The following is a 27,259-nucleotide window of genomic DNA, read 5'->3' as shown; positions in this document are numbered from 1 at the left end:
TTGCTGAGTTCATCTTTCAGACTCCTACAAAGAGGAGAATGTGCCATTTTGTAAGTCAAGAAGACCATTCTTCAGTAATGTGTTTATTCTGTTTAATGTCTGGATTACTCGAACACCCAGAGTTTCGTCTTCCTTCTCAGAACTCCCTTTGATGTGGGGGTGGGTGGGGAGTGAGGTTGAGGAATTAGTGAGAAACATCCAAGAACTTTAGAGGATATCACCACAGTGTTCAAGTAAAATAATCTTGCTATGCTTAGAATTTATCCACATAAGGTTTTGAATGCACCCCAAATGAAACATATCAAGTACCAAGTCAACTTTCTCATTTATTGAGATTCAGTGTGGAATATTCCAAAATTAGTGTTTTAAACTCTGTAAAGTCTTTCCACTTATTTCTTCTCTTTATTTCTTACATGCTCTTTCCTCCACCCTTCTCCCAGTTTCATTTGTACAGTGCTTGCTGCCATTAGAGCTTAAGCAAAAGGTCTAATCTTACACCCCCTAAAACAGGAGCTTCGTATAGTGCTAACTCACCGCAAGATAAATGAAAGAAAGTGTGGATAAAACACACACACAAAACCAAAGCAAACTCATCAATGCAGAGAACCTGTTGGTGGTTACCCGAGGGGAAGGGAGTGGTGAGCCAGCGAGATGGGTGAGGGGGACGGGCTGTGTGGCGATGGATGGTGACTGGACTTCCGGTGGTAACACTAGTCATGCACAGAGAGGTCAAATTATAACGCCATACACCTGAGATTTATGTAATAATATATGCCAATTTTACCTCACTAAAATATAAAGAACGGAGAAGGAAATGGCAGCCCTCTCCAGTATTCTTGCCTGGGAAATCCCATGGACGGAGGAACCTGGCAGGCTACAGTCCATGGGGTCGCCAAAGAGTTGGACATGGCTTAGTGACTAAACAACAAACAAAACCAGTGAAGAAGTTACTGTAATTCAAATACACAGATCCCTTTGAACAGAACAAAAGCTTTCACATCACTTAAACACAAAGGAAAAAAATTAGAATTTATGGTTTAAGATTGTATACTTGTTTACATTGAATTTCAAATCAAAGGACTTAAAAAAATTTTTTTTTCCACAAGGGCTGCAACACATACAAACACATAAATATTTGCTTTTAAATAAAACAATTATCTTTGATATGGTGTAAAAAAATAAAGAAGACAATATAAATATAAAATAGTACATTCAATATTATAAAGATAAAATAAAGACAAATATCTAAGAAGGTCTACTTGTTTCTTAGATCTTAAGATTCAATATTGTTAAGACTTATTTCTCCCCAGGCTGATCTAGATTTTATTTTTATCTTTTAAATATGTTTTATTGAAATACAGTTGGTTTACAGTGTTCTGTTAATTTCTGCTGGGCAACAAAGTGATTCAGTTTGTTGTGATTCAGACACACACATTTTTCGCAAAGGATGCTGAAATCATTGGCCATCCATTTGCAAACAAACAAGAAAACAAAAATGCTTTGATTTATACCTTGTATCACATGCAAAAGTAACTCAAAATGGATACTAGACCTAAATGAAAGAGCTAAAGTATAAAAAATTCTCAAAATATAGGAAAAAATTTCTGATGGGTTGATGTTGGGTTAGGCAGTGATTTAAAATGATACTAAAAACATGATTCATAAAAGAAAATTTTGATAATCGTACTTCATCAAAATTAAAAACTTTGGCTCTTCCATGGACATCATTAAGAGAATGAAAAGACTAACATGAAAGAATATTTACAAGTCATATATCTGATAAAGAACTTGTAACCAGAATACGTAACAGACTCTCAAAACCAGAGAATAAGAAAGCAACCCCATAAAAATGGGCAAAGATTTGAACAGACACCTCACCAAGAAGATCGATATGTGGATGACAAGTAAGCACATTAAATGATAGTCAACATCATTAATAGGCAAATTAAACCCCAGTGAAGGCCACTACACACCTATTAGAATGCCTAAAAAACTGACCATACCAGGTATCTGCAAGGACATGGAGCAACTGAGATGCTCATAGCCTCCTGGTGGAAATGTAAAATGTAACAACCTCTCAAAAAACAATTTGGTGCCTTCTTTAAAAGGTAAACATACCCAAGGTATATTTCAGCCAACCCACTCCTGTGTATTGATCCAAGAAGAAAGAACGTGTGTGTTAACACAAAAGAGAATTTGAAGATAGCTTTATTTGTAATAGCCCCAACCTAGGGACGACCTAATGTCCCTCAAACTGTGGGATGACGGACAAACTGTCACATGGCCACCCAGTGGAATTCTATACAGCAATAAAAAACGAGCGACCTCGGATAGGTGCAACATATGGGTGAGTTGCAAAATAATTAGGCTGAGTGTAAGAGTTCATTACACAAAATTCTACATGGTGCAAAACTATACTGTGAGAAAGCAGATGAGTGGTCGTCCAGGATGTGGGGACAAAGAGGGCTGGGAAAGAGGGGTCACTCTCCTTCTTCACCACCGGAACCTTTAAAGGGAGAAATTAATTAAATAATTTGAGTTGCTAGGAAAGAATTCCAAGTTCCCATATAGCTGTCTTCTCAGGTGGCTCAGTGGTAAAGAATCCGCCAGCCAAACAGGAGAGGCAGGAGATACAGTTTTGATCCCTGGGTTGGGAAAATGTGGAGGAGAGAATGGCAACCTCCTCCAGTATTCTTGCCTGTAAAATCCCATGGACAGAGGAGTCTGGCAGGCTGCAGTCCATGGGGTCCCAAAGAGCTGGACACGACTGAATGACTGAGCAGATAAAGATGGCTAGATGCTGTACAGAAAGCTAGACCATCATCAAATTTACCTACTGAAATCCTCCAGTGACGTTAGCTTAGAAAAGCCCATTTTAACCATAAACTTCAGTTGTTTCTTCTTTCAGTTTAGAAGAGAGAAATAAACAGTTGGAAGATTTAATTAGAAGGTCCAGAGAGAGAGTCAGAAAACCAGGGTAAGTTGTTTCTCTTTCTAAATGGTAATGTCTTTAACTTTAGAATATATGCATAATGATGTTAGACATTAAAAAAAAAAACAACACCTTTTTCCTTGTCTTAATTTAAGACAAACAGGATAAATTATGTAAAAGTGCTTGGTATTTTGCCTAGCATGAAATAGTTGCTTCATGTTTTTTTTGTAGGACCTGAATTGCAAAGCAAAGTTCACTGCCCCCAGGGAACTTATGATCATTTCTAAGAAAAATACTATACAGATTAAGAACTAAGATTTAGTTTACAATAAAACAGCTTACTCTGATATAAATATACAACAGGCCAGATCTTATGACCAGATTTTCTTCCACTGGTATGGAATCTTATAATCTGTTGTTTTATTAACAGAGGACTCTCAACTCTCAGTATTCTCTGCTCCAGCCTGTATGCACAAACCCTGAGGGGTTGATGAGGACCAGCAGAGGATGTTAACACAGAACTCTCTTGTCCAGCTCCTAAGATGCTAATTAAACAGTTACCAGTTCTCTATTTTAATCTTTCTCACCACCCCCACTTGTTTTTCTTTTGTTTGACATTATTCTCTTTCGGTTTCCTGCAGACCGAGAAGTCAGCTAAAGCTCCTGACCGCGGTAGGTCATACTGATTGATGATCATTATAAACAATGTGATATTTCCATGTCATTGTCAAATTACACAAGATTAAATATGAGTTCCTAAAGTTATATTTCAGTAATCTTCAGCACAGCTTACCCCTCTGCCCCAGATAAGGGCCTCTGGGCTGTGAGGCCCAGCAAATAGTTGGTCCTGCAAATGGAAGCCCCTCCCTTAATTGTATTAGTCCCCTCGATGTCCCAACGTTTTGAAACAAAAATGTTGATTAAAATATAGTATTAGTGTTATCTGTGGAGTTTATCTGTAGATTTTCCTTGCACCCATTTTTCATATGTAATCAAGAACATGCTGTTTATGGAATAGGAGTTCTGTATGTGATCAGGAATTCCACATGTAATCAAGAGTCAGCTGTTCTGTTCGCAAATGTCTCTCCTGCAAACTTAAGAAACATTGTTTTCCTTTTGTTTTTAGATGCCAGTTATTTTAGAAGGAAATAGAAATGCTTTCGATTAAACAGAACTGAAGATTAACAGTTAACCATTTTTGTCAGCCTCTCCAGGAGCAGTCATTACTCAGTGCTTGTACCCAGATCCACCCACACAAATGATACATTAAAATCTGTGTAAGCAGTGAAGCCTTACAATCCAAAAAATGTGATTATTTTTCTTCTCGTTTCTTCCTGTGAACAATCAAACATATTCTGATGTAACATAAACAAGTGACTACAGTGGCTTCTTTTCTGAATGCCTGCCAATTTTCATTCTTACAGCACGCCAGTCTTGTGTTATTGTTGTTTAGACGTTAAGTCACGTCTGACTCTTTGCAACTGCATGGACTGTAGCCTGCCAGGCTCCCCTGTCCGTGGGACTCTCCGGGCAAGAACACTGGAGTGGCTTGCCATTTCCTTCTCCAGGGGACCTTCCTGACCCCGGGATCGAACCCACGTCTCCTGTGCAGACAGGTGGATTCTTTACCGCTGAGCCACCAGGAAAGCCACTCCCGTGTTGCCAGACCTTTAATAATGTTCTGAAAATTGTTCTCTTATCTCACCCCAACTTTTTTTTCCTCTCTGGGCAGGCAGGCTCTCCCTACTATCAATCAAATTTAAAAAGACTTAACGCTGAAATCGTTTGGAATTAAAACCCAGGTGATAGGAGATTTCACCCTTGTAACCTCCACCTTAAAATATTTTGAGGGATTAGCTCCAATTTTAAAACAATGAATCAGAGAAGCTGATTTTGTAATATGTATTGGAAAAATGAATGTACATAACAAATATATCATCTTTTTGATAAATCCCAGAGCCAGGGTGGAGGTATAATTATTGAATGAAGATATACCTTGAATGGAGGGGAAGAAATGATTTTCTCTCACTGAAATTAGCTTTGCACTTAAATTAGGCAGGTAAGTACAAGGGGGAAATATATGGAGAATCTATATCTGGCCCCAAAGGAAGTGATGAATTAAAAAAAAAGTATTATTATTGTTATTATTTTTGTTGAGGAATTCTATAAGACATCTTACATGAATGTTGAAACAGTTAGTTTCTCAAATTTAAGAAGTTGCAATACACTGTAAGACCAACCCTGAGAAATGCACAGGCAGCTGCAGCTATAATCATGCTTCATCTGAAAAATGTAAGCCCTAAAAGCTTCGGAAGTGATCAAGCTTTAAAAAGAGACGTTACTATTAGTCCCGTGGCGTTCTCTAGGGAAAGTTACGGTGCGCTACGAGAAAGACAAATACTGTGATGGCTAACACAGCACCCGGAGTCTGCACACACACGGCGAGATCTTTGGAAGAGACAGGTTAACACAGACTGTCCATGAGCAGGGCTGCGTGCCGCAGGGCTGCACTCCCACATCTGCTACTAGACGTTCACGGCCTTTACCGCCAGGCTGCCTCACGGCGAACGTACCTTCGTTGGCACACAGCTCAGGGAGGCAGCATCTAAGCCAGGGCTTCTCCCTATAAACATCTAGTGACTTTCAGCACACCACGTGAACAGTCTCTGTATTAGATGCCAAAGTGAAAGGGAAAGTCGCTCAGTCATGGCCAACTCTTTGTGACCCCGTGGACTGTCCATGGAATTCTCCAGGCCAGAATACTGGAGTGGGTAGCCTTTCCCTTCTCCAGGGGATCTTCCCAACCCAGGAAGTGAACTAAGGTCTCTTTGGCATTGCAGGCAGATTCTTTACCAACTGAGAGATGCCAAAGGTACCATGAAAAGCCAGGCAGAGATGGCCAAGGACCACATGATGCATGGGGGGAGATGGATAACTGATTCTTTCCTGGATTGGGACCTGGGTCCGAGCATCTGGGATGCTCTGGAAGCATAGATGAGTTGGCTCTGCACTAGATGATGAGAAAACCTCAGGGCAGGTTTTACATAAGTGATGACGCCTGAGCCCGATCCTTCTCACTGACTAGATGTTCCCCAGGTAGACAGAGGAGGAAGCTCCTCTCACACAGCACAGGGGCACGAGGTACCCCGTGATACTCTCTGAACCACAGGTAAATTCTAAAACTTGCCTTCTTCATACGGCAGGAGATGACCGTGATCATCAATAATCTTCCGTGCCACATGAAGAAGTGTGAACCTTGTCCTTGTGAGAAGCTCTGAGCAATTTTACGTGGAGGAGTCATGTGGTCGATTATGCATTTTGAGGGACTTCCCTGGTGATCCAGTGGTTAGGACTGCACGTTGTCACTGCCAGTGGCCTGGGTTCCATCCCTGGTCAGGGAACTAAGACCCGCAAGCCAAGCAGCATGGCCAAAAAAAAAAAAAAATTATGCATTTTGAATAGTGATGTATGAAGTGAAGTGTAGTGATGGTGGGTGATGCTAGAATCAAAACTACCAGATAAGATGCTCCAAAAAAATGGAGGCCAGAAACAAAAATCGTGACAGAGGAAACAAAGGGGAAGTTATGCATGCAAAGTGATTTCAAAGACAAATGAAAACGATAGGTGATCATTGGCTCTGAGAGTGAAACAGGGAGGGGGTTAGGACGTCCTTGCTGGGTGAAAGAACACAGAAGTCTTTGCTTGCATATAATAAATGTAACTTTTTTTTTTGCTTGTTAGTTTTTCATTTCTTACTAGGTCTACAGTTGAACTTAGGTTGCAAATTTGTGAAGGGAAGATGTTACTTGTAATAATGCAACAAATGCAACAGACATTTTCTGAGTTACCACCGATGTCAGGCGCTGCTCTGTATCATTGACTCAGTTCAGTTCAGTTCAGTCGCTCAGTCGTCTCCGACTCTTTGCGACCCCATGAATAAAGGTACAAAAATCCCTGGCCCCAACATGTGACAGACAGGCGATGTAGTAAACTGTATATTGTGTTAGAAGACAAAAGGAGCTGTTAAAAAGAAAGAGAACAGAGACAAGAAATTGAGAGTGCAAGGGAAGGGCTAGGGGGTGTAAGTTTAAACTGGGAGTGAGGATGAGCCTCACTGAGGACGTGGTCCTTGAGCTAAGGTTTAAGGCCAGGAGGAAGTTCTTTAGTTACTTTGCTACCTGGGGGAACACCCAGAACAAAAACAAGGGTTTAACAGACAGCATCTAATGATGCTGAGGGAAATCTTAAGAAATCAAAGAAAAAGAAAGCTCTGAACTTAAAAATTCCGAGGAAGTAAAATAAGAGAAGTGAAGAATCCACTGTGAGTTTGCCTGAGCTGTAAGAATGGGAATAACCAGGATGCGGTATATTTCTGGAAAACACAGACCTTCAAGGAGGTAGATGCGGAAGCAAGAGAGAGAAAAGAGAAAATATAGAGCGAGAGGGAGGGCTCTGGGTCGGTACCCAGGGAACGCTGCTCATTACGGGGAGAAGGGAAATGGCAATAGTGCAGAATTTGTGGACACCCAGATCAGGGCAAGGATTTTACTTCAGTGAGTCATAGGCTGCTGCTGCTGCTGCTGCTAAGTCACTTCAGTCGTGTCCGACCCTGTGTGACCCCATAGACGGCAGCCCACCAGGCTCCCCCATCCCTGGGATTCTCCAGGCAAGAACACTGGAGCGGGTTGCCATTTCCTCCTCCAGAGTCACAGGCTACTGCTTTTTATTTTTGTACCAGTTAGTCACACAGCTCTCTCTGTTTTCTGCTTGTATGATCTGATTTTCACTCAAATCTCATCCCAAGAAGGCACACTTTGTCCCTGTTGCACCTTTAGTGGCCAACTGTCTAAAATTCCAGTCCCAAATAAATATCTATTAGTAACCATTTATCCAGAGTCCAGAGTCAAAGTCCCAGTTTAAGCCTAAACTGCATTATCCTCGTATGTTCAGCCTCTGGAGAAACACATCCTGAGAACCGGAGCCACAGACCTTACTAGGGATCTCTTTAACATCAGGAATGAGAGTCCTCTGCCAGAAACCAGCTCTCTGAGGAAAGAGAGTCTAGGAGACAGCCCTGGTCCAGGGTCAGAATAGGTGATTCTAAATACCCAGCAGGATGACATATAGAGACAAAGAGTTTGAGCAGAGCCAGTGCAGGAACAAACAGCAGACGTCTTAGGCCAGTGAAGCCTGAAGTCTGGAATCAGACTCAGTTCAGTTCAATTGTTCAGTCTTGTCCAACTCTTTGTGACCCCATAGACTGCAGCATGACAGGTTTCCCTGTCCATCACCAACTCCTGCAGCTTACTCAAACTCATGTCCATCAAGTCGGTGATGCCATCTAACCATCTCATCCTCTGTCGTTCCCTTCTCCTCCTGCCTTCAATCTTTCTTAGCATCAGGGTCTTTTCCAATGAGTCAGCTCTTCGCATCAGGTGGCCAAAGTATTGGAGTTTCAGCTTCAGCATCAGTCCTTCCAATGAATATTCAGGACTGATTTCCTTTAGAATTGACTGGTTTGATCTCCTTGCAGTCCAAGGGACTCTCAAGAGTCTTCTCCAACACCACAGTTCAAAACCATCAATTCTTTGACTCTTAGCTCTCTTCGTAGTCCACCTCCATACATGACTATTGGAAAAACCATAGCCTTGACTAGACGGACCTCTGTTGACAAAGTAATGTCTCTGCTTTTTAATATGCTGTCCAGGTTGGTCATAACTTTCCTTCCCAGGACTAAGTGTCTTTTAATTTCATAGCTGCAATCACCATCTGCAGTGATTTTGGAGCCCCCCAAAATAGTCAGCCACTGTTTTCACTGTTTTCCCATCTATTTGCCATGAAGTGATGGGACCAGATGCCATGATCTTAGTTTTCTGAATGTTGAGCTTTAAGCCAACTTTTTCACTCTCCTCTTTCACTTTCATCAAGAGGCTCTTTAGTTCTTCACTTTCTGCCATAAGGGTGGTGTCATCTGCATATCTGAGGTTATTGATATTTCTCCTGTCATTCTTGATTCCAGTTCCTGCTTCTTCCAGCCCAGCGTTTCTCCTGATGTACTCTGCATTTAAGTTAAATAAGCAGGGTGACAATATACAGCCTTGATGTACTCCTTTTCCTATTTGGAACCAGTCTGTTGTTCCATGTCCAGTTCCAGCTGTTGCTTCCTGACCTGCATACAGGTTTCTCAAGAAGCAGGTCAGGTGGTCTGGTATTCCCATCTCTTTCAGAATTTTCCAGTTTATTGTGATCCACACAGTCAAAGGCTTTGGCATAGTCAATAAAACAGGCAGCTCATGTTCCTTATACTAAGCGGCATTACTCTTTAATTGCACAAAGACTTTATCGCACCGGGAACCAGGCTGATCGTCACTCAAATAAAGGAACCCCTAACGGAGGGAGAGATGGAGGGGGGGGGGGAGAGCGGCAAATCATAGGTGGTTGCCAGCCCCCGGCCGTGTTGGGAGGCGGACTCTCGCGAGATTCTCGGAGGTCTCGCGGGAATCTCGGAGGACAGAGCAAACTGTCACGTGACTCCCGGGGCGGCCCGCGCTCCCCCACCGCTCGGACCGAGCAGCCACGTCGGGAAGGGGCGTGGCGAAGGCCGTGCGTGGTGCGTGCCCCGCCCCTCCTCCGGAGCTCGGATGAAGAGTAACGCCATTCGCGCCGGAGCCGCCGAGAGCTCTCTCGGTCGGGGTCTGGACGCCGGAGCGACCGCGCAATGAGGTCCCTCCGCCGCCTGCTGCTGCTTCTCCTGCTGGTGTTCCCCGCCACCCTTCTGCTCCGAGGCGGCCCGGGAGGTGAGGCCGGGGCCGTGGGTGGAGCGGCTCGGCCTGGTGGGCGGGAGCCGCCGTGGGACCAGGCAGGCGTGGGGCCGGAGGCGGCCGCGGCGCTCCCCGGGGCCGGGGCCACCCCGCGACCGGAGTCACCCCGCGGCCGGAGTCCCCCAGCGGCTGGGGTCCCCCCGCCGACCTCTCTCGGCGGCCCCTGGGCCCCATCCCCGCCCCCGGCGTGCAGTGCGGCCCCGTCGGGACCTGGTCCCGGCACGGGGGGTTCGGGAGGCTCGGGCGCGACCGGAGCCTTGGCCGGGCAGAGCCGGGGTGGGGGACGAGGGCGGTAGGCCGAGCGCTCGGGGGCCGCTGACCGCCCGCGGCCGCAGCTCCGCCCCCTGCCCTGCCCTCCCTTTGGCGCTGAGCTGACGTGTCCCTGGCTTCCAGGCCCCGCGTCTTCCATTCATTTGCAGAAACCCGGGTGTTTGCGGGCCCAGGCGCGCAGCTGGGCCTCCGGTCCTACCCCCGTGTATCAGCTCAGCCCTCTGCGTCCCCGGGTGTCTTGATTTCACCTAAACTCCCGGTCCTCGTCTGCTAATGCAGCCCTGCGTCCAGGCGGGCTGCGGAATCCCTGGGCATGTCCATTACTGCAGCCCTCATTTTGCTCTCCTTTCTTTGGTAACTTTTTTTGTTTCGTGGATCCATCGCGTAGTCCTGAAAAAAAATGTAGTCTACTTCGTTGTTTAGGTGTATTCCGACAGTTTATCTGGTGTGACAGTGAATAACAGGACGATAAAAATGTGGAGACTTGGCTTCTTGCCCTGATTCTGTCTTGAACTGCAGTTTTCTTCGTGGAATTTAGTCTGACAGTATGATTGCTAGAATTCCTTTTATTCTGTAAGTTTAATCAAGCTGTGTGGCAAAATGAATGATGGTGACAGCTCTCCACGTGTTCTTTTTGCAAAGAAAAGTGAACCGACTGATTTCTGTTTAATGGGTAGAAAACCAAGTGGGAGAACTAACCACAACTGTTAATTCATTTGCAGATTTAAATAGAAATGCTTTTCCTTTAGGAGTTGCTTTCCTTGTTTTCATTTTCTGTAGGAAAATTTGGTGATCGCATTTGTCTAGAATCTGGACTATATATTTTTTGGCTTTAGAACATTTTTTTAAGAAACATCAGTATCTAACTGGGTATCTTTGTGTGTGTGGTTGTTTGTTTTTTTTTTTGTGCCTTAGGGTCTGTCTTTCAAAAGATGTCTTCTCTTATTTTTTCCAATAGAAAAGTGTTAGATTTTTTTTTAAGACACAAAATTGTTACTGGTTAGCATAAAAACGTTTAATAAATGTTGGGTGAAAGCCATTGTATTTATTGAGAAGTCTTGAAATTTAAGTACAACTTTGTTGTGTCAGATGTAGGTAGTCTTCTTGCTAGTTTTGTTATAAATTACGAATGCACTGTTTCATTTCAACAGGCGGTAGAAGCTGGCTTTCAGTTCATGAAGTGTAGTTCAGTGTTAACACTTGACTTAAATCTTAACTGCAGTAAGAACTCAGGGAGGTGGAGAAGGCTTGAAGTAGAGAGTATTTACTGTTTCTTCTTGGTTTTACCGCGTGTGCACACGCTTCCGTTCTCATTCCCCACCCCCCATACTGAATTGCCACATCATCATCCTTTCTGAGAAGTGTTGGAAGAGTCTCTGGAACTTTGAAATTTCTTCTGAGGGCCTTGCCTGAAATAGATTTAATGTGACATGTATTTTTGCCTATAAAATTAGGATTTATAATTTTTGGGCATTATAGTTACGCTTAACTTTCACTATGACTTTAAGTGTAGGGATTATAAGAAGTATCTTAAAAATATGTTTGAAGCTGTATGCAGAAATAAATGCATGCTTTCCCAGCTCTCAACTCTGAAATTACCAATATAGTTTTTACTAAATCACATGTGTTTTATTAGAGCTAGTTTCTACCATGGATGTCATACAGATGTTTGTTCCTTGGAGTTATATGCTATGAAATGCTAAGAGTTTTGAGCTGTTGTGAACTTTAATAAACAATTTCTTGCCTAGATATTTAGATTGCTATTTTCCTTTAGACCTGGATTTTTTTTGTTTATTTTATATGGTTAATGATGGATTAAATTGTAGAGCTTTTTAGTTTTAAAACAAACTTACTTTGTTACTTTTAATATGTTTAACAAAATTGCTTGAGTTTATTTACTTGAGCTTTAAGGCATCTGTAGTTTTAGCAGTTCATTTTTCCAGCTGTTTTTTAAAGTTAAACAGCATTTCCCACTAAAATTAATGTGCAGTTGGTAAGACTAGCAGTAAGATAAGATCATCTGAATGTTCTTAGATGCATTGTAATTTGGCATCACTTGAGTGAACTGGTAGATTGAGTTATTCTAAGGGAAAGTTTTTGTTGTCCTTAGAAAAGGAAAAGTTGGTATTCCAGGATAAAGGTTAACTGCTTGTTTGGTGTTTTATTGTTAGGCTCTCTGGCAGTGGCTCAGGATCTTACAGAGGATGAAGAAACAGTGGAAGATTCTATAATTGAAGATGAAGATGATGAAGCAGAAGTGGAAGAAGATGAACCGACAGATTTGGTTAGCGCCGTGTTCGATTCATTACATGTATATGATGCATTTAGAATTTATCCCTTATATAGACAAATATGGTGTTAAACTGTTTGCCTTTAGAGGTTTGTTAACTGGGATCAGAGTAGATTGAAGTTGGGAGAATGGGGCCAGTCATTGAGGGTAATTCCTTAGTATTTTTTGGCACAGGGAAGGAGATGTGAAACAGAACAGTTCCAAGATGATATGGACAGGAATCTTTAAGGGATCAGAGCAGGACCACCAGCCCAGTTGCTGAGTTTGGACGCATCGTGCTTAACTTTCCGACCTTGGGCAGCTTACCTCGCTGGGTCTTACTTCCTCTTCTCTCCTTGCTTCCCTCAATAAGCAGTGTATCTGTGAGTTCCTACAATGTGTCAGGCGCTGTTCTGGATTCCCTGGGTTAACAAGTCAGATAGCCTCTCTGATCTCGTGGTCTTTATGTTCTTGGACAGTGTGTATGCATTTTGCTCCCAGGGGGTGAGGAGCAGACAAAAAAACAATATGTAAACTATGTTCCTGAAGATTCATCATAGAGAGAGGGCTTGGAAAAGATCTAGAAGTTGTCTGACTGAAGCTCTTACTATAAAATTATAGTATGACAGCAGACATATTGGGCTACAAGTAGGATCATTGTGGCATGCTTGTAGCTAAAACCTGGTGGGCTACAGTCCCTGGGGTCACAGAGTCAGGCATGACTCAGGAACTCACACTTTCACTTTACTTTCTAGCTTATTTTTTCTCTCGGACTACTGTAATTTATCTAAGTAGAATCTTTTAACCACTTTCAAACTCCAAATCAGTTTCTCTTTGAAGTCTTCTCAACAATGTGGTCTTTGATGTCAGAACGTGAAGACCATCAGTGCGAACTCTGTCAAGTGTTCTGCATTCTTCTGAATATATTACTCACCATCTTGTCTGCGACTTTCCTTTCGGAGAGTTGTTTTTCCTCTCCTCTAGGGTGGGCCCTCCCACCTCCCCGTGTGGCCCTGTGGGGTCTTGCTTCTTATCCTCTTTCTTCCTGTGGCTTCAAGCATTGAGCTTTCTCAGTGACTTATTTCTGTTCAGCCACACACGTGCCCACAGCCCTCCACTGGTGTTCCTCCACCTTAAGTTGCTGCAGGCTTTCTTTTCACAGCACAGTTCTTGGAAGAGTGCTTTGTACAGCTGTCTCTTCTGCTGGATTCCCATTCGTTCTCTCACAGGGTCGGTCAGCGCCCACGAGCCTCGTCAGCCCTTCCTGCGGCGGCGGCGGCACCAGTGGCCTGTGGCCGGGCCCTGGCCTGCGCGCCTCCTCGCGGCCTCGTGGCCCTTCTGGGATCTCTCCATCCCACCGCCTCTCCCTTCTCACTCCTTAACGCCGGTGACGCCTGTGCTCAGGTCGTGGGGGATTTCTCTTGTTTCTCAAGTGTCTCCTTTTCCCTGTATTTGACAGTTTATGGCCCCTACTTTCCTGTTTCTTGTCTCTTCCTACTTGTCTTTTTTCCCCCAAAATGGAAATTCACTAACTCGTATTAAATGAAAGGATCATTAAAAAATACTTAAAATGTAATGGTTGTACAGTCATTGAACAAGTGTTTTGAGTGCCTCCGCTTAAGCGTATGAGGTGGGTGTGGAGAAATTTTAAAATGTAAGATAGTCTTTGCTCTGTTGACCTTTTTAAAACAATGGTATTGAAATATAATTACACATCATGATACTTTCACATTTTAAGCATACAATTCCGTGATTAGTAGTAAATGTTCCGAGTCATGCAAATTTAATTGAATTTCAGGGCATCTCCATTTCATTATTGCCCTGGTCACATTTTTTTAAAGACTATTTCTTCTGAGTGGTTTGCCGACTTCTCGCAGGGAAGTTGTTCTGTAAATTGGGACGGAATGACTCATAACCAGGCCTGGAGCAGGGGCAGCAGACGAGCCCGTGGCCCGCACCGGCCGTGCCGCCTTCTCCGTACCGGCTCTGGCTGCTCACCTCCTGCACCTGCAGATGCATACTCGCGGGGGAAACCTCGTGGCTCCAAAAGCTGAAAGGATTTGATATCTGAGTCCTCAGACCAGCTCCTACCTTCCCCTTTTTGGGGGAGGGGGGTGGCATGAAGACTGTGTTTGAGACGACTACTTTTCTTGGACAGTAGTATTTCTGGCATTTAAGGGGAAGAATTAATACTGTCCATTTTAACTAGAAGTTACATGTCTTTTTGAAAAATATAGTTTTCCAAGTTTCAGGCTTTACAGAAAACTTACCCACCTGGGCTCTAGAACCTTGCAGTTGAGAGTGTAACCTGAGCACCAGCTTCATGGGCATTTGCTGGGTCCTTGTTAGAAATACAGGACGTCAGGTGTCACTCTCTGTCACAGTTACAGAGTCCCCGGGGGATCTGTGTGCACGTAGCTGTTCATCCCACTACGGATCCAAGCACAGCCTTGGAGATGCAGTGTACTAATATATTGTCCCAGATCCAGTGAAGTCACTCTTCTTAAATGATGCTGTGCTTTTTCCCATAGTAATCTGTTTTCAGCATTTCTCTTAGGCTGAAGATAAAGAGGAAGAAGATGTATCAGGTGAACCTGAAGCTTCACCCAGTGCAGATACAACCATCCTGTTTGTGAAAGGAGAAGGTGAGCAGGGAGTGTGGTTGTAATTCAGACGCAGGGATTTTTAAAATGACAGGCTCACTGTTTGGGGAAGCGTTAATAATGATAAAGATCTTTATTTTTGCAAGTATAGTGCAGACACATTTTGGGGGATAAAACCTGCTTATATATGTATGAATACCCGTATCTGTAAAGTATCGTTTCCGGCTTTGAAACTAAGGGGGCAAATAAATACTATCCATTTTAACTAGAAATTAAATGTCCCCTTGAAAGATACTGTCTTTAAACTTTATCCAAACTGCCACAGTGAAATTAACATTCATATTTTGAGTGTAAATATTAGTGAAATACTAAATATTTTTTATTAAAGCTGGTGTTACGTTAGAAGAAGAAAAATGGCTTACATTTATTGAAAGCCCATGTTCTGAGTATTTTGTGTGTGTTACTGAATCCTAACAGGAACCCCGAGAGAAGAGTTGTTGAACAGATCGAGAGAGGTCACTGTTTGCTCAGGGTCACTCTCTGAGTAAACAGGCTGTGAAGACGGTTTAGACTCAGGTCCGTCTGGCCCCAGAACCTGTGCTTCAGTGGATGAGTAGCTCTGTAGATGATTATTGAATACTTATTATTGGAGATAATCATTTGGCAGGCCTTCTCAAGCTCTCTGTTTTATTCCCATGTACATTCCAGCTCTGTGTCTACAGAAAGTGTGATTGGATTGAGAGGTTTTTGTTTTCACAGTTTTATTTTTATAGCTGCCTCCTTGGGTCTTAACCTTCAGATCTGCATTCTGAGTAACTGCCTAAAGTAGGTAAGGGCTTTTTAAACGTCTGACAGACGTTCCAGTTTGCAGGTGACTCTCGGGCGTCCCTCCCTGCCGCTGCTCCCCACTGTCGGCACAGACGGTGAGCCTGAACGGGGTGCTGGTGACGCCTCCGCCGCAGGGGCCCTGACTGCGGCCGGCACACACGCCCGTGTTCACTGGCGACTTGGCCGAGACTGGGCTCCAGTCCAGGTGCTCCGTTGAGCTCCTCAGTTGGAGCCCTGGCCTGTCGACAAGGGTTTCAGCTTACACACAGCCTCCAGGCAGCTGCTGAAGTGTTCTCCTGAAACAGGTTCTGAAACCAAGTCCATACACAGCAGGAAAGGACGTCAGAATCCATTTGTAATGTTTGTGTCTTTGCACCCTTTAAATGTTTTCTAACCTTCCCGTCTCTTTTTTTGTTTCTTAGATTTTCCAGCAAATAACATTGTGAAGTTCCTGGTAGGCTTTACAAACAAGGGTACAGAAGATTTTATTGTCGAGTCTCTCGATGCCTCATTCCGGTACCCTCAGGACTACCAGTTTTATATCCAGAACTTCACCGCTCTTCCCCTGAACACGGTCGTGCCGCCCCAGAGACAGGCAACCTTTGAGTACTCCTTCATCCCCGCAGAGCCCATGGGGGGCCGGCCCTTCGGTCTGGTCATCAACCTGAACTACAAGGATTTGAACGTAAGGCCCTCCTTAAGTTAGGGGCGCTTGAGAACAGTTGACATTGTCTTAAGTGCCATTGTGTCCATTCAAGTGCCTGTTTGGTGGTTGAAATTGATGGGCAGCTGGCAGGCATAGATAACACACATCTGTCTTCTTCGAGTCTGTGATGCAGTTGGGTAGAGGGGTAAACACGTCATGGTATGACACGTGCTGCGTCCTGGAGACCGGTGCCGGGCAAGTTCTAGAAAAGAAAGGGGGACCCACTGCCTCTTCAGGTGTTGATGCATGTTACGTGATCTTTGTGCTTTTTGTTGCTCGCGTTTTGCCCATTTTACTGCTGTGTAACTTTTAAGGACTTTCTGTGACTGTTTTTGTCATTTTATACACTTGTAAAGTATAACTAAATCTTTTTAGGATATTAGAAAGCCTCATGGTTTGTGAGACCCAGACAGCCTTTCTGGTGTGTCACTCCCAGCATAGGTGTGGCCAGTGAGTGAACGCCAGAAGCCCACTGGGGTTTTGCTGCTGGGACTTGACCCCTAGATGCCAACTATTACGTCCTCCTTCAGATGGGAGTGCATCTAAAAAGCTTTCAGAAAAGGAAGTTTCATCCTTTCTGGAAAGCTTATTCAACCTTTCCATCACCTAGTGTCAGTGTATTTATCTTATGCCTGCGTTAAATTTCTGATGCTGCCATTGTTTTCCGTTTTTGTGTTTTTAAAACTACTTAGTAGAATGCGGGAAAGATTTTTCCATCCTTTTTTTTTTTTTTTGGCTGCACGTCATGGGCTTGCGTGATCTCAGTTCCCTGACCGGGATTGAACCTGGTGCATTGAGAGCACCGCGTTGTAACCATTGTTCTGCCAGGAATTCCCCTTCCTTATTTTCAAAACATGTACTAAATTTCCTCAACTTTATAGTTTAGTAGCTTGAAGGATTATCTATTTCATCTTCTTTTTAAATAGAATTAAACTTAATCCAAAAGCATGCATGTAGTTTCAGTTCTCTTTGAATGTTTGTTTCATCTTGGTATGCTAGTTGAAAGGTCTTGGAATAAGACTTAAACCATTACAGTTTAAAAGTAAATAGTGACAGTTTGGAAAAGTATTACCTCAGTGCTTCATACAGAACGCTGAACATAACTCTGTGTTGTCCCAGTGAGTCTCATGTATTTGAAAACGGAAATTGTGTTGAGCTGAATTACTTCAAGACAACCAAAGAAAAAGTTTTTGGTACTGTGAATGTCACTGACCATTTAATGTAAATTGATTTCCAATCCATTGTCAGTATGGACTTGACTTTTGTTCCAGTCCAGTTCTTAAAAAAACAGGTTCTACTGCAGAAGGCCCATGTTCATGCTTTCTTGTTTGAAGGGTTACATAGAGCAGAAGCCAGGGCTTGTGGCTGAGGAGTGTTCTGTGGTCTCTGCTTCCTTCTGTACATTTTACTGTATTCACTTCTCTGGTTTTTCACACATCGTCGCACCCCCCTCAAATAAAGTGGGGACAATTTTAGCAAAGTTGGAGGCATTCTTTGTTTTGTAGTACAGAGTAACATCATAATGGTGAGTCCCTGACACTGAATTCGTACACTTATGTACGACTCTCTTGAGTCTTAGGATATCCTAAGTGACGAGAGAGCTGTAGTGTATGTTAGGATGAAAGTTTGAGGAAATCTTGCAGGCTTTCATTCTTCCAATGCATTTCAGATTTTTTGTGATTTATTTTTTCTTAACAGGGCAATGTTTTCCAAGATGCTGTCTTCAATCAAACAGTTACAATTATCGAGAGAGAAGATGGGTTAGACGGAGAAACGTAAGTGAGGTTTCTGGGATGTAGATCTTGGTCTCAGAAGGCGGGACTGGGAGGCTTGCGTCTGTCATCCTGGTGTTTCATGGTGAAAATGGAGCCTGCTGTGGATGGGGTGAAACCTTGACCACTTAACTCCACACTTTAGATGATTCTTACAACTATGATTAATAACAGCATGTTAGGAAAGGTAGTTAAAACTAACAAGAATTGTTTTAGAAAGATAGTTCACTTTTTGTTTTTCCTGTCTTTAAATTGTTTTATAGTCATCAGCCTAATGGAAGTTGCATGCCTCCAAAATTGCTACTGAAAATATGTTAGGAGATTTTTATCTTGAAAAATGTATTCTTTGTGAATAGTGAATCATTTTTCAGTGTATACTTACTTGTGATTCAAAGAGTAGCCTTTAAATAAAATCATGCAAAATCTAATCTTTGAGCAACAAAACCTAATGCAGTTATTTTAACTGAGCTTAGAATATAACAAATTATGAAGTAATTCACTGTAGATCATATGTCTTTTGGCAGAGTAGGGGGTAGACTCATTAATGTTAAAGGTAAATTCATGAAACTATTACCTGGATCTTAGTTGAATTTAAAATATTTTACTCTTTTTCCCCACAAATTGTTTGGAAAACTTATGTTTTGTTAGAATCATCATTGCAATTATCTCGTAAGTCTTCTGAGTTAAAGCGCAGGAATAGTTTTAATGAGCTATGGTGTTTCTTAACGAACTGAAGCAAGTTTCTGTCTTCTCCTTTGATATCAGCATATTTATGTACATGTTCCTTGCTGGTCTTGGGCTGTTGGTTGTCGTTGGCCTTCATCAGCTCCTGGAATCTAGAAAGGTAAATGTAAATACACGTGGACATAACTCCTGTTGCGAAACTTCAGACGTTGTTACAGAGCCAAGCACAATCTCGTTATTTGTGGCTTGTTGCTCTCACTGTGGGTTTATAGATTGACAGGTTAGAACCTTTTAAAAATGAAGCTTGAAGATGAGACCTTGGTGGTGTGTTTGGGTTTGTTTAGAATTTTCTGCCACGTGCAGTTAATGGATATGTTATTTTACTTATTAGCCATGCAGTTTATTGTTGACCATTGGGCTGATTTCTAATTAGCAATTAAATGAGTTTTGGTTTGAAAAAGAGAGTGAAATTGGCCAAATTCTGCTCTCGTTAGAGTAGAGAAGTGTTGGCATCGAAGCCCCTGGTGTGGTCATGGTCTCCTGGCTTTGAACAGGGTGGTTAATTCTTCCCCTGTGTCCTCATTGCCCTCCCCGCCCCCACCCGCCAAACAAAAGCCCCCAAACGAGATAATCCATGCTCTTCCTTTCCGTATGTGACATGGTTTGTGTCAGATATATTGATAGCCACTAGCTCCAAACAATTGCTAGATATTTTGGTTAATCATTATTTATTAAGCAATAAGTCAGGCAGTTAAATCTCTATGATATTGGTAGTACATGTTAATTAAGTCATTATTCTTTTAAAGAGAAATAGTGCTTAAATGTTAATTTCTATCACTTTCATTACCTTATTTTCATAATAGCATTTTTGCTATAAATTTATGTATTAGGGATAAGCCATTTTTTTCAATTGTCTTTCTGTGTATTCAGATCTAGTTTTCAGACTGTAATTAATAATCAGATGGGCTTTTATTATTTTTTAAAGAACAGGACTGAAGTGTAGAGTTCCATCTCTCTTCTTTCTTGCAGTTTTGCTGCAAATACTCAAGGAACAAAGTTTGAGGCTGTTAGCTTAACTGAGATTGTATGTTTTTGTTTTATTTATACCAGCTATTTAAGTATATTTAGACACAATGCAGGAATCTGCATGCAACATTTCAGTAATTATCCCACATTTTGTTGAATGTGAAAATAAATTTGTTAAGATTTGATTCCCAAAATGAAAAAAGTCATTGTATAAATAGTAGTTCTTACTTGGTCTACCAGTTGTATTAACATATGAAGCTTTAGAGCAGAGGAAAAGGTTGTTAAAGCCTGGAAATAAATAATTGTGAAGATTTATTCCTTATTCTTTATAATTGCTATAGACATGGTTTCCTCCTAATTAAAAAAATAATTGAGCAATACATTTTAGCACTAGAAGAGACTGTGTTTATCTATTAAGATATTTAAGCAGGTAGGCTTGATAGAGATCTTTTAAAAATTACACTAAAACACTATAATGGAGCACCTATAACATGAAGTTTTTATGTTCTTTTAGCGTAAGAGGCCCATTCAGAAGGTAGAGATGGGAACATCGAGTCAAAACGATGTCGACATGAGCTGGATTCCTCAGGAAACTCTGAATCAGATCAGTAAGTACTCAAACTTGGCTGGAAATTTTTCTCTTAAATGGAAGTAAGTGTCTTAGATTTAGCAAAAAAATGTCTGGTTGATGCTACTTAACACTTACCTTTTCATTACTTCTAGAGTCTAATATGATTAATGAATGCTTTACGTTTTTCTCTGTGTACTGTATTTATACTTTAATTTAGAAATACTTCCACATCTGCAGTTTGTGTACAGATGTGTGGGTTCTCTATATTCCTAACCTTTCCCTGTTTCTTTTTTCTTTCCTGTTGCTTCAGTGCAGAGTAGAAGAGGTGAGGCAATTAATTTTTTTAATGGTATTTGATGTAGAATTGAGAGCTCTTGTACAGCATGTGAATACCTTATAGTAAGTTTAATGACAGTTTTCTGTCACTGTTGATTAGAAAACGAACTGCCAACTACCCACTGTATTGACAGAATAAACCTACCGTGCTGCCTCATAGTTTATCTAATATAATTTCAGTTTTATTATATATGTAGTTGGTGAAATACTAATCTTTATAGGAGAAAATAGTTTTTTCTCCTCCAATGGTAAGCAGACTTTTAAAAAACATTATAAGAGCAGTGTGACCTCGTTTTTTTAAGGTGAAAAACTTCACACCACCTGCTGGCTCCACCAGTCCCACTTGCCATGAGTGACTGGTGTTCACGTGTCACTCTGAGTGGTTTCTGCGCGTGCGTCGGCGTGCACGTCTGCTGTGTCTGTCTGTGCTCACAGATGGTGTCGTGTGGCACACACTCCCACAGCCTGCGTGCTCCGGCCTCGGGAGTCTCTGTGGTGATGACTTACATACTTCGTTCATTTTTAATGACCGTATAAATGTGTTAGGATTGATTAAGCTTGTTCTGTGTTGAAGGATAGAACAGTTTCTGTTTCCAGTTTTTTTTTTTGTTCTTAAAATAAATCCTCCGATGAATATTCTTATATATAAGATGATGGGATAATTTTCGAAATTGAGATGTAGTTGACACGTCACATTAGTTTTGCATGTACACCATAATGATTTGACGTTTATGAAGTGATCATAGCACCTAGTCAGCACCGTCCCACACAGGTGTTTTCTTGTGATGAGATGAGACCCTTTTAAGGTCTGTTCTCTTAGCTGTGTTCAGGTGGCAGCCCAGTATCGTTTAACTGTGATTGCCTTTCGTGTATCAGATCCTTGTGACTTACAACTGGAAGTTTGTACCATTTGACCCCAGGCTCCTATTTTGCCCACTTCTCCTACTCGGGACAATTTCCTAAAAGTAGAATAGCTAAGTCTAAGCATATGTATGTCTTTGTGGAAAGTGTCCCAGTTCCCTCCCCAAAGGTAGTGTTCTCAACAGTGTATATTTTCTGTTTCTCTTCCCCTCTTACTAATCCTTCTCGAGTGTTATCACATGTGTTATCACATGTGTTAATCTACCAGTATGCCACGAAATGGTACCTCATTTTTCATTTACAGTTAAGAATGAGGTTTGGCTTTAGGCATCATTATTGGGCACTTAGTAGTTCGGGTTTTGCGGGAGGGGGTCGGGTGAGGCAGTGGTTTTCCTTTGGAGACTGAGAAGCATCATTATGTGCATCAGTTTTCTTTGCTGAAATGAAGCGCCACTCTCTAGGCTTTTGTGGCGTTTGGAGCCACTGTCCCCAAAGCTGGGTGACTCCAGGCCCTCCCTCTGTCATTCATTGGTCTGCTGCTTAACCAGTGGGCAGACGGGTGGGCGGGCAAGGTTTTAGACTCACTGTTAAAGGTCAGCGGGATCGGGCTGTTCTGCGATGGAGTGAAATTCACTTGTTGAACAAATAGGCCTTGCAGGTTCTTAGAGACTCTCTATCATGTACTTCTGTATTTAAAACTCTGCTGCAGGGGTTGACACTGGAAGTCACTAATGACCATTTCATATCTATAGTAACAGCTGTGTCCATGTAAATGGCTGATTCTGAAACTTCTTTGTTGTTGTTGGGGGTGGGGTTGGTGAACATTAATTAGTTATTATTTAAAAAAACATTTAGAGGTAGAAAAAGCAATTAATTCATAGTCTAACCTTTTTGAAAACCTGCTGAAAGGTGTAGGCTTTTTTCATCAGAAGAGTGCTTCTGTGCTCAGTTAGATACTGAGTCCCCGAAACACCTCATTACCAACCTACTGGCTGAAGGAGAGGCCAGCTCTCATGTGATACTTCAGTCCTTTAATTCTTAAGGACAGTCTTTAAAAAAATGTTTAGCTTGTAAATATTCTTTGTAAACATTTACTATGTGTTTTTTATACTGGAAAGATAATTATAATTTGCAACTTATTCCATAAAGAACTTATATTCCTAATAGGTTGGGTGCTCCTAGAAAATAGGAGAGTGGTCAGAGAGAAGACAGGCTTTTACTTTTTAAATAAGCTTCAAGATGACTCCTCTTATTGGATGAAACTGAAAGGAACACCACCAGGTTATTTTTGGTCTAATAGACCACACTAAGACTAACATAAGAGAAAAAACAAAATACTGCTTTGCGTGTAGGATGGTTTTTATATTATACTGTATAATTTCCTCTAACCTGCCACTCATTTCAGGTAAATCTGTGAAATTGCTGAAAATTCTGCCAAGTGCATGGTGCTGTGTTTGTAAATACTGTCTTTAATTTGTAACCAGTATCAATTGTTTATGTGGATTGTAAAGATTTTCCTTACGCAGGTATAAACATGCTCAGCTGTAGACTTTAGGAAGATTTTGCATGGTAGCTTCAATATCACAATGACCAAGATTAGGTCTTTTCCTGGCCTGGTTGCAAAAAGTTTTAATGGACAGACATGATGTCGTATCAGTTTCAGGTATACAACTAATGATAGATAAACACACTGGAAAATGGTCACTGCGGTAAGCCTAGTTATCATCTGTCACTATACAAAGTTACCAAAAAAAAGTTTGTGTGGGTGATGATGACCTGTAAGGTTTACTTAGCAACTTACAAATATGTAGACTTTCATTTTGAGTTAACCCTCTTGAAGGATTATTTGAAAGTTGAGTTTAAAAATCTGTGCTGGATGAGAGACATTTATTGTTGATGGTCCTCTTGCATGTGTGTTGTTTTTTGAGCTAAATGGTAAAATTGAAGAAAAATGCTATTGAATTTAACACATTTATATAGTCAGGCAAGTTAAAACTTCCTCTTTTCTTCCAGATAAAGCTTCACCGAGAAGGTTGCCCAGGAAGCGGGCACAGAAGAGATCAGTGGGATCTGATGAGTAAATGTTCCTTTCTGCAACAGTTCAGTCTTTTAACCTGCCCTAATGTTTTTCGGCCTGATGGGAATTAGTGCAGAGAAGCCATATCACCATAGAAGGCGGCTACTACTTATGTGTGGACTGAACAATCAGAGTCTGTGGCGATCCTATTGCTGAAAATGCACTGCATTTATTTTTCTAAAGTAACAAATTTGGTTTTTTTTAAAACCATTAAAATCTATGTGTGTGCGTGTGTGTGTATGTGAGCAGTTGGTCTTACCAGAATCATTGTTGGACTGCCTGAAGCAGCCTTTAGAATACTAAACGTATGCACTGTCTCCTCCTTTTGGACATGTGCTGACATTTTCCCCCCAAAATTCAACACTTGCCCAGTATGATTGTAGAGGTCCTGCCTTGGACTGCTAACAGTTGTTTCTTGTTTAGAAGAGCTCACATCCCGACTGATGGCACAGATGTGCGTGTTTTTGCTGTTTTACGGCTAGTATTCTAAAGGCGCAAGCAGGAGCAGCTGCTTTTAGCGGAACATTGTTGGGTGTTTTGCTGCTGTTTACTATAATGCACACCTTCAGAAACCTCCCCAGTGAGTTCAGGGAATTGGGGGGTCTCTAGCACCAAAATTGTGAAACATGAAAAGTCTGGTTTTGATTCATAAAACCAACGTCACTGTCTTTAAAAAAAAAAAAGAAAGAAAAGAAAATGGTACATTTGTGGAAACTGAGTTGTTGTCCATTGTTCTATTTCTGACCCAAGAGATAGCTGTGGGATGACTTGAGGCCCCTCTGGTTTTTTTTTTTTCTTTCTAAGAGATCATTTTTCTCAACGGAAGCATCTTAAGAAATGTTGCCTTGGTCTACAGACTAAGCAAGATTCTAAAAAGAGTTGGATAATTTTTAATGGTTAACCAGTTGTTTTCTATCTAACCTTCAGGGTGTTTTGGTTATTGGTTTTTTAAAAAAGTTAATCTGAAGAACTCCAAAATCTTAAGGACTTAAAATCTCAGAACCAAAATGAATTGGACTTCATAAAATTCCTCTTATTTTCCCTTGCCCTTGGCAGTAACTTAAGTTTGACGTTGTCAGACTGAATAAGTAGTAGAGTAAAATAGTATGAACAAATAAGAGGCTTTTCCTCTCTGTCTTTAAGCCATATTCTTCCATATATATTTTGTAAGGAAATGGTAAATGAAGTTTTAGTAGCTGTTTTATTCCTGATCTGTCTTCATTATAATGAACTTAACCCTTGTTTATTATAATTCCCCCTACACCCATGCTCACACAAGAAAATAACAAAACGGAACAGAAATGAAAAATCTTTCCAAGTCGGTTAAGTATTTAAACATCTGAGCCAAAGCCGACGTCAAGGAAGCGAGTGACTGTATAGCTGTGAGCCGCTCTGCGAGCGGGGCTGAGCTGTCGGGTTAGCTGCGCTGGCTGTGCTGAGCTGTGACTTTTCTGCGCCTGTGAAACAGTGTTTGGGTTTTTAATTGGGCTGTACGATCAATGCTTTCCTTTGGAAGAGCTCTGTGAGCTCTAAGAAACTGCATGGTTTTTACTTTGATGTAACATAGGAGACCCTCCACCTTCGGATGGAATATATTTCAAAATATTTTTGTGAATGTCCCAGGTTTGTGAAATTACAGGGATATAATGAAGTGAGGTGTAATACAAAATTTAATGACCTCTACGGAGCGTTTTATTGAATTCCTGGTGATACTTAGCAAAGCCAGGCCCTGTTCCGGGTGCTGGGCCTCTGACTCCTGAGTAACCTGCCTTATGTACCAGCCCCTCCACTTCTGAGGTCCAAATCAGCACACGGAAATCATCAGTCATGTTTTATTTTCTTAGCATAGATTGAGAACACTTGAAAATTCTTAAATCCTCAGATGCCAGGGGTCTCTGTAGTGTCAGTGTTTAGCAGAAACTAACTCCATTATGAATGGAATTCAATTCCACACATGGTTTGTTCAAGCACACTTAATAAGTAGCCTGTTTTTTTAAATGTCTTTTTTAAATGTAAATATTTGGATGAAGCTTTTGTTTGTTTTGATATATTAATTTGCTGCACCAACCATGGTTTCAGAATTCACCTTTTGAACGCCTTGGTTCCAGAGTCTGTAAAATGAACTGAGTCTTGTGTATCGAGCCTGTCACTGGGACTTGTGGGAGCAACATGTTGATAAAGCACGGATCTCACCCCGCGTGTGCAGCTGCATCACTTATTTCACGGTCTGACTAGAGGGACTTTTAGAGACTTCCTCTCCCATGAACCCCGAGGTAGACGCCTGGGGAAAGGAGAAATCGGAAGGGAAGGATCATTCACTTTAGTTTTTAATTTTAAATAAGCATCAGAAAATAGTCACTTCAATAGGAGAAAAAGGCAAATTTAGATCTTAAAAAGTTAAAAAGCCCCTGCCCTAATGGCGTGCTTGCGTTTGCCAGCCTGGAGCTGCGTTTTGGCCCTGTGGGGAAGGAGCTGAGGAGTGGGGTGACCCCAGCGCCCTTCCTTAAGGGCTGGCGGTGTTCTGCAGGCGCAGGCGCAGGCGTGGGTAAGCGGAACACGTGCGGCTCTCGCTCAGCACGCGTCTCGTGTGGATCAGTGATCCCCCTTCCCTCGTTGTGAGGGAAGACTTATTTGGCTAGTGCATTTAAGTAATGTGATTTTCCTTAACCAATAAACTTGGCAGTACACATCATTTCTACAGGATTTTGCTAAATTACACCCTTCCATTTAAGGACATTTCTAGATGTGAAGTAGTCAGTTTTGGACGGTGTCATTTATAACTGTGAAGCCAGTAAATTCATTCTAATGTTGATAAGTAAAACCCCACTTTTCTTTGAACTAGCATCTCCAGTTTAGTGAAGGGCAGCCTGACACATAAATGAGACACCCTGGTTGTCTAAGGAGTGTTCTAGGCTCTGTTGTCAAGCTGATCTGTATCAGTAAGATCGTCATCCTTACAAGAGAGCAGGCAGAAGGGACAAAACTTGGAGACTGACTTGCCAGCATCTGAATAATTTCTTCAGGATTCCTGTGATTTTATCTTTTTACACAAAAGACTGGACTTTTAACAGTAGTTAATTATGTAATCTGAAGTTTTAGACTTTGGAATCATGTAGGAATATGACTTCCCTGGTGGCTCAGCTGGTAAAGAATCCGCCTGCAATGCGGGAGACCTGGGTTCCACCCCTGGGTTGGGAAGATCCCCTGGAGGAGGGAAAGGCTCCCCACTCCAGTGTTGTGGCCTGGAGAATTCCATGAACTGTGTAGTTCCTGGGGTCCCAAAGAGTCAGACATGACTGAGCGACTTAAACTTCCACACAGGACTACGACTGGGGTTTAGGTTCCATTAAGGCATTACGGAAAGAATTTACTAAACATCAACCATGTACTGTGTTCTGTTGGGCCTTTCCGTTTATATCGTAAACTGGCACGGCAGCCCACAGAAAGGTGATTGCTGTTCCTTTTATGCACCAGGAAAAAACCCGAACCTCCGGAGCTGAAGA

The 27,259-nt window shown here is 41.9% G+C and overlaps 2 protein-coding genes across 14 annotated transcripts in view; both read left to right on the top strand.

Annotated features, from left to right (window-relative positions):
• The window catches only part of CAGE1 (cancer antigen 1), a 39,744-nt gene extending 35,523 nt beyond the window's left edge, over nucleotides 1–4,221 (top strand). For 5 of the 12 annotated variants that reach the window (XM_020869638.2, XM_020869635.2, XM_020869636.2 and 2 more), the window contains 3 exons: nucleotides 2,909–2,977; nucleotides 3,574–3,604; nucleotides 4,059–4,221. In XM_020869638.2, the coding sequence (XP_020725297.2) occupies nucleotides 2,909–2,977; nucleotides 3,574–3,604; nucleotides 4,059–4,100 (142 nt within the window). In that variant the 3' untranslated portion in view covers nucleotides 4,101–4,221. Of the gene's footprint in view, nucleotides 1–2,892; nucleotides 2,978–3,362; nucleotides 3,608–4,058 lie in introns of those variants that run through there. The other 7 variants (XR_002309151.2, XR_002309147.2, XR_002309144.2 and 4 more) reach the window with 6 other exon arrangements.
• Nucleotides 4,222–9,549: 5,328 nt separating this feature from the next.
• Nucleotides 9,550–25,948, top strand: SSR1 (signal sequence receptor subunit 1). 2 transcript variants are annotated; one of them, XM_070457004.1, is made up of 8 exons: nucleotides 9,550–9,729; nucleotides 12,195–12,307; nucleotides 14,850–14,937; nucleotides 16,146–16,408; nucleotides 18,128–18,204; nucleotides 18,967–19,045; nucleotides 20,426–20,519; nucleotides 20,793–23,778. In XM_070457004.1, the coding sequence occupies exons 1-8, from the start codon at nucleotides 9,651–9,653 to the stop codon at nucleotides 20,837–20,839; spliced, it is 840 nt and encodes a 279-aa protein (XP_070313105.1). In that variant the 5' UTR covers nucleotides 9,550–9,650; the 3' UTR covers nucleotides 20,840–23,778. The 2 variants fall into 2 exon arrangements, with proteins under 2 accessions (XP_070313105.1, XP_020725315.2); XM_020869656.2 differs by having other exon boundaries at nucleotides 9,551–9,729; nucleotides 23,693–25,948.
• The last annotated feature ends 1,311 nt before the right edge of the window (nucleotides 25,949–27,259 follow it).

The sequence above is a fragment of the Odocoileus virginianus genome, chromosome 27 (genome assembly GCF_023699985.2).
Source record: "Odocoileus virginianus isolate 20LAN1187 ecotype Illinois chromosome 27, Ovbor_1.2, whole genome shotgun sequence".
NCBI classification, from domain to species: Eukaryota; Metazoa; Chordata; class Mammalia; order Artiodactyla; family Cervidae; genus Odocoileus; species Odocoileus virginianus.
The sequence above is the reverse complement of the archived record's forward strand: the minus strand, read 5'-3'. Positions and strand labels throughout refer to the sequence as shown.